This window comes from Pezoporus wallicus, unplaced genomic scaffold (assembly GCF_028554395.1).
Source record: "Pezoporus wallicus isolate ANWC-B61680 ecotype Strahan unplaced genomic scaffold, APGP_CSIRO_Pwel_v1 contig_13659, whole genome shotgun sequence".
Taxonomy (NCBI): domain Eukaryota; kingdom Metazoa; phylum Chordata; class Aves; order Psittaciformes; family Psittacidae; genus Pezoporus; species Pezoporus wallicus.
The window spans coordinates 100,391-110,453 of record NW_026636258.1 but is presented as its reverse complement, the minus strand read 5'-3'; the positions used below and the strand labels follow the sequence as shown (position 1 = coordinate 110,453).

Sequence of the window (10,063 nt, the reverse complement as noted above, 5' to 3'; positions counted from 1 at the left end):
AATCACTTTTATAAACCAGATTTTATCTGCAGAGGATCCACATCTAGAATTAATGTGAAGCAAGTGATCTGGAACTGTTTATCTAGAGCCCTACAGTTGCAAAACTTTTTTCCTCGCTGCCGAGAAGTACTTGTGAAGACGGAATGTCATTTTTCCTGACATTAAAAGAACAGAAAAGCCCTCAAACATCTCTGCCCCCCTCTCAATGGCATTTGATCTCCCTTGTTTTTCATTCTAAGGCCAAACCACAAAGTATAATATAGAAGGTTATGCTGAAATGGAAGAAAAATGGACACCTTGAGCTACTGAGAAAAGTTCCTCCTGCATTTCCAACAGCTGTGGAAGAGGAAGAGAAATCATTTCAAATCATCCAGAGTATCATTACTTCATACGCTGGGGTGGAATTAAGACAAGAGAAATAAAGGCAAGACATTCTCAGGGATGAGAACGAAGAGGCTGTCAACAGTTTGTCCAGAAAAGGGTGGAGAACTAATTCAGATCATCAGGATACACTTAAGTAAGGAAGCTCTAATGCACTGTCCAGGAAGATGTTGTCCCATATGGCAGAAACAGTCAAAGCCTCAAAGTGCAGCTCTGAAGTGTCTTGAAGTAGTGGTGATGCGAGAAGAGTTTGTGCTGCCTGTTAGTCACTGGTAAAGCCCCAAGCTATTTAGGCTTAGTTCATATCTTGCCATAACCATTTTGCCATATTGAGCTTTTGTGGGTCTAGGAATATCGTCTGAAAAACACTATCAAGCAGCAAATCTGCTAAAAATGATGGGAAGTGTTTTCCTGGTTTTAAGTGATTATCGCTAGAAGACAAACAGAATCCAACTCATGGCTGATCTTTAGGCACTGCTAAGTCACCTATGCAGGAGACAGAAGGCACCTGCTTTCACCTCCCAGCCATCCACTGTGAAATCCATGGTATATCTGTTCATCTGGTAAGGCCATTCCAGTTGGACACCATATGAACAGTGTCAACAAAGTAGGAATTGAGGATATTCACCGTTTGATGATTAATTGCTGGTTTTCCTTATTTCTGGGGAGAAATGATCTTAAATGAAAATCTGGCTACTCTAATGCTGCACAAGAAAGCTGAGACTTGCCAGGTTCCCAATGCTAATTAAATATTTTAACATTCAAGTAAACAAAAGTAGTTTTAACAGAGATTAATATTGAAGTGTTTTAATAAAATGCAAAGACAGTAACAAAAAATACTCATTTACTTCTATTGGTCTTAATATCTCCTTATAGCATCTGCAACCAAAGCGTCGCTGCATCTGTGCTAGTTCTCAGTAACCTGAAAGTGAACCCAATGACTTGAATGTGTAAGTTTCTTCTGTAATGCCACTGGGACTTTCCTTAAGCTGCTCTCTCCAGTTAGATGAAGAAACAAAGTATTTTGGAAGGAGAAAATTTGCCATCTGAAACTTTACACAGAGCTTCTCTCTAAAGCTCTCCCTCTGAGGTTTTGCTATGTGAAAAAGAATTTGCTCTCTTCAAGAAGGAGGGACATAAAAAGGACGTCTGAAACACAGAAAAATCTGCTACGGAGAAAGATCTCCACAGATGCAGCAGACTAAGTTGCTAACACTGAAAAGCGACAGGGCTTGCCACTTGCACTACAGTAAATTTGGAGTAGTTCCACTAAAGCCAGTGAAATTATAATAGCAGGAATCTGATCTAACAGATCAGGACTGAGCCTGTAAACTCTCCTTTTTTAATTTATGTAAAACCTGAATGCAAGATCTTATTTACTATCCATTGTATAAATTACTGGAAAAGTACTTCAGTAGAAAAAAGTGGCAAATCTTTCAATGAATCTAAACCTGTGAAATGCGACATTCATCACCAGAGTCTTCTTTTAGTAAAGGAATAGCACAGTTTGGGAAGTAAAAAAAGAAAATGCAAAACTGTCCAGCCTATGGGTGTGAAATACCTATTCTGAGTTCTTACACTGAGTGTAAAGAGAAATCTCCCTCGATCACAGCTCATGTTTGTAAGTTTCTCAGAACACCTGTATTCTAAAACCACAAAGTGATGCTCATGACCGAGTCCCTGGTTCTGCTCATGAGAAGGGCATCATGCTCACCTTGCTGTGATCAATTCAGATATTTAACCAACAGCTGTGAGAGGAGGTACTTCTGTTTAAGAGACTTCAAACACTGAAATGAAATATCTGATGTAGTGCACCCAAGTTCTTGGCTTTTTTTTCTCCAGATGTTACACGATACGGTATTTAAACAATAACAGGGAAACTTCCAAAGAACAAGTGTTACGGGTTTTTTATAATTTAGAACAAATTATAAATTAACCTGTCCATACTTTTGAGACATAATATACAAGAGCAAACAGCTGAGTGTTCTTTTATTTCTCAGGTACTACATTTTTTCCCAATAAAAATGTCTTTTAAGAATATCTTGCTACTGTACCCCAGCTCAGACCCTGGTACAGCCTTTCAGATGAGGTATTCTACCATCTCTCCATCTGGGAGGTCCTGCCCCATGCTCTGAACAGGGGCTTTTCTTTCAAGGGTGCTGGAGTGGAAGATTGGCCCATCTACGTGATGAGGAAAAAAAAGAGATACACAATCAAAGCTGTAACTTCAATGAGGTCAGAAATAATGACATTAACATGTTAAAAGTCATCTTCTATCACTGGCCAAAAGATAGCTGACAACTCCTTATTTCATTTTAAAACAATTCTTCAATTCTTCATGCATGTAGCCAGATAAAGATACTTTATCAAATTCCCTTTGGGTATCTCCCACTGATACACAATGGCACGTGAAACTGGAGTGACTACATTTAAACTAATGTCATCAGCATAAACTTTCACCACAAAAAACTGTTCCCCTGTCTCGCCTGATACCCATTAAATAGCTCAGCATGGGCAAAATGCACAGCAGACCAGCCAAATTCACTCTTCCATAAAGAACAACATAATTGTAACGTGTCTGTAACTAGAAGAGGCAAGGTTGTGTAATCTGCATTGATTTGGCAGAGTGGGCTGGAAAATGAGCAGCTCTTGCCAGCTCAGAGCTCTGTGGGAAGCAAATTCAGTTTATGTGACAGTCACTGTCAAGTGGATCTACTTGGGCCAATGCTGAGGTCGGTCCTGAGACTGGGACAGTACAATTATGAGACAGTTTTGTCACAATAATTACCTTTCCTCCCCCTTATCTGAGTCCACTTTGCTTTGAATACCCACTGAAATGCAATGGCCAGTTTCTACAACCCATTTTCATACACTGTTTAAACCCCTCATGCTACTCACAATTTACTTCAGAGTAGACAATGACTCAGAGACTAGCCTGGGATTTGCATATACCTGTTCCAGTTCTTAAACCTTGCTATACCTTTCCACTCAGTGTGTCCATGCTTATGCTACCACTTCAGGCTTTTTTTTCTCCCTTCGGAGCAGTTGAGACTCCTCAGAACATTGTCACACTTGCCTCTGAAACCCTTCTGTCCTCACAAAAACTAAACCCAGTGCTCCTGAATGGAAGAAGGTATGGCAGAGCCTGTGCCACTGAGCAGACCTGATGGTAAGCCAGTGGCAGGGAGCCCTCTGGGAGAGCAGCTGAGCTTTGTTACCTGTTTTGTCTGCGCTGTAGGCCAGGTTGGTACTGGGGAGTCGTCCTGGTGTGGGAGCTGCAGTGGAAGGTGCAGCTTTGCTTTGTTCGTTGCCCCGGTCAGTCTGGGTGCTGCAGTCTCTGCTGCCTGTTTTTGAGTGGGCTGACAGCAATGGTGTGGAAGGAAGGACGGGAGAGGGGGTGGAGGGAATGGATTCGGAGCGATATTCTGTTCCCAGCAGAACACCTTTGTGGAAAAAGGGAAGAAAATGTCACAATTCCAGAAAACTAACTGGTATCAGTTCTGCACCACTCTTAGTACTCGTTCTAGGGTCTGGAAAGTGCTCTGTGCTTCAGCAGACAGCACTCATTTATCTTTCTAGAGCACCTTTCATCACTGGGTGCTGAAGTACATGAAGAATAGCAGTATCCTCATCCATCCTGCATGTGAAGATACACAAGCTTGCACGAACTCCTTACTTCCCTGTCTCCAAGCAGTGGCCCATCTATGGCAGGGTAAATCTGCACAATGAAATCAGCTGCAACAGATTCTTGTTTACATTTCTTATAGGGATGGCCTGTGGGTCTAACTCCCCCTCAGAACAAAAGAAATCATCTAAGATTTGCTTTGTAACTGATCAGTTTCTCTGAATAATGGTGTTGAGCCATTCCAGACAGGAGCCAGGTTAGTACAATACAGGACAGCAATCCTGATTAGTATGTTTGCTCCTATTCAAGGAGACTTTACATATTCAGATAGCTGTAACAACCCAGATGAAAGCAAGCACTTGGGACCTCTGAAAATTGTAACTCAAATATCCCTAAAGTCAGGTATCAAATTAGGAATAAAGGCTTTTGTTGAATAGTTTTTTGTTGAATAGTTGAATGACAGAGCCTGGACATGACAGAGCCTGGAATGACAGAGCCTGGACATCAGAAATCGTATTTCCCAAAAGCGATTAAAACAGCCAGTCGTGATAAAAGTGTTCCATCTTGCTTGCAGTCAGCTTTATGGCATGCTGATCTGCCTGTCCAATACACCTTCTTCCTTCTGTTGCTCCTGCCTCCCTTCTAAGCAGTGACTTGCATATCTGAATTGCCACTGTTATCTAAAACTTACCTAGGCTGCCTTTCCAGCTCTTGTCCTCTCTCTTCTCCTCCAGGATGGGAGTGCTGCTCAGTGTTGAGGAGTGGGACAGCAAGCCAGAGCCAGCATTCGAAATGGACATCAGTGACTTGGCAGGTCTCATTGAGGAGAGCTGGTCTGTCTTTCCTGGCTCCTTCCGGGAGCGCTGCTGCAGAACTTTGATCATGGCATCCTTCTCAATGATCTGAGCATGCAGAGTCTTAATCCTTTGGAGAAGTGCAGAGAAAAACAATGTACCTGTACTCCTGTCTCCTTTGAGGCCTCAGTGCCCCCATGGCTGTGACTGGGACTTCCTTAGGCATTTTGGGAGGCAGAGAGAGGATGCCAGTGAACTTGTTGCTCTGAATACTGGCTGCTCACTGGCCCACCAGAGGAGATCATGCATGAGACTTCCTGTACACATGCATGAGTGAACAGCACTGAGATACCCTCCCACCTTTGGCTACTGGAAGCTGCTCTAAAGATCCATCCATGCAAGGGGCTTTGAGACAAAGCTGAATGTTATGGACAGGACATGAGACCAACGCAAAGAAGCTTAACACACTTTGAGGAGTCTGCACTGGACCTAATCCCAGGGAAAATAGTTCTAGGAGGCTGTTAAAATGTGGCTGGAGCCTGATGAAGATGCCCTGAAGAGAGAAGAGCAACAAGCTAAATGCAGAAAACCTAAGACAAGACTTTTTTGCATTAGTCCTCAGTATCAAGACAGGTTTTGGATGACCACATAGATAATTCGTTGGCCAAAGGAGCATCTGGCATCCTACATCATTGCTACTGGTGAAGACACAAGAATTTCTGGTTCTGAGGCGTCTAGCCAGACAATTAATTTAAAATCCCTGTCCTAAAGAAGCCAGATAGGACCAGACTGCATTTTACCTTCCCTCCATGTCAAGACACCTCCTGTTGGCAAGCAGGATCTCTTCCTCCTCCTTCTGAATGCGAGCTTCCAGCGAGGTGTCATAGCTAGGGTTAGGTGAGTGGCTGATCACTGTCGTGTCCCTGAGAACAAGCAGTAGAGCAGAAGAAAAAGCAGTTAAGTTTGCTGTTTTCCTCCTAGCAGTACAAAATTATTGCTCAAAAGTAACAAGCAATAATATTCACTTTTTTGAGTGGCTCAGTGTCTTCCAAAAATCCCACTTTCAGTCCTAATGAAAAAAGGATTACAAAAATATGCAAGTAATTGCAGCAATAGTCAATCTGCCACCGATCTCAGGCCAGTCCATAATCTAACTGATTCACTGAGCTATTGTAATCCCATCAATGAGGCAATTCCAAGGACACAGGGAGGAGGAAGCATGGCATAGAACACTAAGCACATTTCTTGAAACAGCACAAACTTTGCTTCAGGTATAAAGCTTTTTCCCTTCCCATTCCAACAGTATCACACAGGGAATCTGAGTACCAAGGGAACTATGCATGGAAGTTTCTTAAGCAACCCTAAGCAGTTTGTTCCAAAAAACTTGGGAGTGGGTTGAAAACAGTTTTAGACTGATTCCATATAGTGCCTGGTGTTAACACTGTGATAGCTGTTCAGTCCACTAACCAAAACATAAAGGTGCAGAAGTACTGACACTAACGGAATACTCTCCTTTGGAAGAGAAACAGCTAGAAGAATACCTAAAAACAGAGGCTGGGTCTTTCCTGACTGTTAATTTAACAAAACCTCAACAGGCCTAACACATCCCCTCTCATTCCATGATAAACAATAGACCAGACCCCTAGTTATCAGCACACGCTGAAAATATGACATGTCCTCTAAGGACAAGCAGTAGCAGTTGCAAGAGCCCTTAGAGAATCTCTGGAGAGGTGGAAAACTGCACGAGAAGCATCAATACCCTAAAATAACAGCCTGCTGCTGGAGCAAGATAAGGTAATTCTTTAAATGCTAATACAGCAGATCTGCAGCTTTACCCCTGTATTCTAGTATGATCTTACAAGCGAGGCAGCCAGTTGTGATAACATCCCTATTCCAATCAGGTTCATAAACAATCTAAAACAAAATCTGCCATCAAGAACCAGAAACTAGTGAGGCATGAAATTATATGCAAGCAATATCTAATGCTAAAGAGTCATGCTCCAGTAACAGCTCTTGTTTATCAACTAGCTGAAGCACTTGGGCCTATTTACAGCCATAGTAAGCATTTCTGTTCAGTTGTCTTGGAATGTGAGCTTGTTACCAGATTTCAGACACCCTTCCACCCCCACAAGCAGTGCTCTCCATACACTGCAGAATGTCTGGAGCAGAATTTCCTAGTAGATGTTTCTGGTTATAACCATGTTGAGGACAATACCACAAAGTAATTTGCAAAAACATGCTGGAGAACAAGTCAGGCATTCAGGGTGAGTTCTATGAATCACCAAGCTTACCCCAGCTCACATGACTTCATCAAGGACTGATTCTTGTTTAAAAACTCCCCCAAACAAACAAACCCCTTCTCATACACCTATTTTTGAAACAACAGCTTCTAGGAATGGCTCAGAACAATTCTAGTCTGGAAAATGGCTCCTGCATGCGGAGGAATCTTCCCCTGGAAAAAAAGAAGTCTCTAATTGTTGGCAATTGCACAGCTCCCAGGAAAAGCAGCCAAGCTTCACTTGCATGCAGAAGTCTGAGAAGCAGCTCAGACCACAAGGCGAGGTATCATGGGAGGGTGGTATGACAACATTCCTTGGTGGGAAATATGACATTCAACTGGAAAAAGAAAATAATCCCAGTCCTATGAAAAGCCCTATTTACCTCTGCGCAGCCACAGTTGCAGCTGCATCCAAAGCAAACTGTCTCATCACACTCTCCTCCAGGTACTTCTGTTCCCACTTGGTCATGTCAGCTTCCAGAGCAAGAATCCTTTCCTCCTTCTCACGCAGGAGCTCCATAAGCGCCGTGGCATTGTACTCTGAGACGTTGGCAGTCTGAGATGTACCCTGACGCTGATTTCCAAAAGCAAGGAAAAGGAAAAAGCGGTGTCAAGACACATCTGTGAGGCTCAGGGTTGGTTTGTTTGCTTTTTGTCTGAAGGACAGAGGCTGGTCCAGAGCACCACTGGCTTGGGGCAAGAACCCCCCAGAGTGAAATGCAGTGGCCTATGCCATACTGGGCAAACCAGCTGATGGTAATCATCTCCCTTAGAGCTTAATCTGAAACATCTGCAGGGATAGTTCAGCCTTACTCTGTCAAAGCCAGGCAACAAGCTCATATAATGCAAGAAAGGCTCCTTCTATTTTTCATATATTGAAACTCAAATGTCATAAAACATCAAGCACTGCTCCCAAGAAAGGCAGCTTAACCCACAGCTCTAAGTGAAGCTCCCCATCTTTTTCCATCAACTGCATTTACAGAATAGGTTTTGCTGTTTGGGTTTCTTTGGGTTTTTTAAATGCAAAAGCTTTTTGAAGGGCCTCTTTTCAGACCAGTTAATTAATTTTATATACAATCTCAAAGTGTGAACAAAATCTTTTCAATCATTTAAAAGCAAATCTAACCAGGTTACTTAAAAATAGAACACCATCTCAGTTAAATGGCTGTGATGGATCCCCTTTGCTCTTTTACCTAACTTTTCAGGTTGGAATAGAAAAATTAAGTCAAGGTAAAGCAATACAACAACCAGCAAACCCATGATTTTAGCTACCAATTACAAGATAGAAGAAACCACTGCCCTTTTATGTGCGGTGTAGGGTGTCGTGTACAATCCTACAAGAAACCTAGTGTGGCACAGGGCAACAGCAGGTACCTGCTGCATCCGGAGAGATTCCAGTTCTCTCTCCAGTCGGGTCCGCAGCCTGTGTTCCAGCTGTTCCCGTTTCTCACACGCTGCCTGCAGCTGAACCAAGGCCTGCTGCATCTTCTCTACCTTCTCAACATAGACCTGCTTCTTTTTGAGCTGAAACAAAGGAAGAAAATCCAATGTCAGTTAAATAATAAGAACAAGGGAGTGAAGCTCTGGCTCTGTACACATAGCCCAGCACAAAAGCACCAGCCAGGAAGAACCATTTCCAGACAACTCCTGTCAGTGTGCCTCAAACTCCTGTTCTGGACTCCACACTCAGGATGTTACAGGTCTTCACCACTGCTCCTTTACTTTTAGGTGTATTTGTTCTTTTTGTCCTCAGTGACCTCATGGTAATGATGGGGAAACTGAGGTAATTATCTGTTGCACATGGTTGAGAGCATTGATGGGCTTATAACAGAGTGTTCATAACAGAGTGTTTCATGACTTGACAGATGTTACTGAAGTAGCAAAGGCACCATTCAGAGCTGGCCCACAAGTTGGGAACACTTTTCAGTGCAGTACTGGAAAATGCCAGCAGTGTTTTTACGAGATTAAGCAGAAAATGAATCCAACCTTGCAGCACCCTGTTCCAGTCCTATAAGATAATGAATAGGATCAAAGCACACACTAGACATGGCCTATGATCCTTCCACACTGCAGCCAGGTTTATTCTAGCTATCTGGACATTAATCTTAGCCCAGTAAGACATGGTCCTGCTTCGTTCCTTGCTCCTGCCCTTCCATCTTCCTCCATCATTCATCCTGCAAACCAAGCTGTTATTCTGCCTCAAAGTAAGCAATAAAAGCCACCATGCTGAGACTGCCAACAACTGTCTTCACACGGTTAATCCACAGTTCAGGCAGAATTAAACCAAACTAATAATAATAACAATAACTACATCAATAATTATAATAATACACACGCAGGGCCCAGCTCTAATCTAATATATAGGATACTGCATACTTATGGACATAATTTTCTGTTAGGGAAAAGACTAACAATCACAATGAGATGGCCTTCTGTGGCAAACTGGGGTCACTGCTTTTTTAGGTATGATTGTCATAACCCCCAAAACCCAAAAATAGCAGGAAGAAGGCAACTTTTCCCAACAGTAAGAGCCAAAGTCTAGCGCAGCACCACAATGCAAAACACAGACTCCCTTATGTGAGTTCAAATTGCTACTCTAACAGCTTCATGGAAGAAAAGTCCACTAAGGGATATTAAAGACAAAAGACACCACTTTTGGCTCAGGAAGTCCTTCTTGGAAGCGGGAAGTATTCTGGGAAAGTACTGCTGTCTGTTAGCTTCATTATGATAGTGTTCCCTAGGAATCTGCTCTAAGTTTTGGTGGAGACAGGATACTGGGCTGGCTGGGCTTTGATCTGAACTACAGGAGCTGTTCTTATATCACACCTTCATCCCAAAAAGGTCTTATCACGTGTTTCTTCCAAATGTTCCCTTTTCACACTCCTGCTCCTTAAGACAATCCAGAGACTGCAATGTGAACAGCACAGACACAAAAACCTCCGAACTATTAATGCCAGACATGGTATCCTTTTCTTCTCTTCATGA

At 42.7% G+C, this 10,063-nt stretch overlaps 1 protein-coding gene across 6 annotated transcripts in view; it reads right to left on the bottom strand.

The window, feature by feature from the left end:
* Positions 1 to 1,172: 1,172 nt before the first annotated feature.
* AMOT (angiomotin) overlaps positions 1,173 to 10,063 on the bottom strand; it is a 58,242-nt gene continuing 49,351 nt past the window's right edge. For all 6 annotated transcript variants that reach the window (XM_057399439.1, XM_057399436.1, XM_057399442.1 and 3 more), the window contains 6 exons: positions 8,453 to 8,602; positions 7,462 to 7,652; positions 5,601 to 5,723; positions 4,698 to 4,930; positions 3,600 to 3,824; positions 1,173 to 2,562 (listed from right to left, as the gene is read on the bottom strand). In XM_057399439.1, coding sequence (XP_057255422.1) covers positions 2,462 to 2,562; positions 3,600 to 3,824; positions 4,698 to 4,930; positions 5,601 to 5,723; positions 7,462 to 7,652; positions 8,453 to 8,602 — 1,023 coding nt within the window. In that variant the 3' untranslated portion in view covers positions 1,173 to 2,461. The remainder of the gene's footprint in view (positions 2,563 to 3,599; positions 3,825 to 4,697; positions 4,931 to 5,600; positions 5,724 to 7,461; positions 7,653 to 8,452; positions 8,603 to 10,063) is intronic.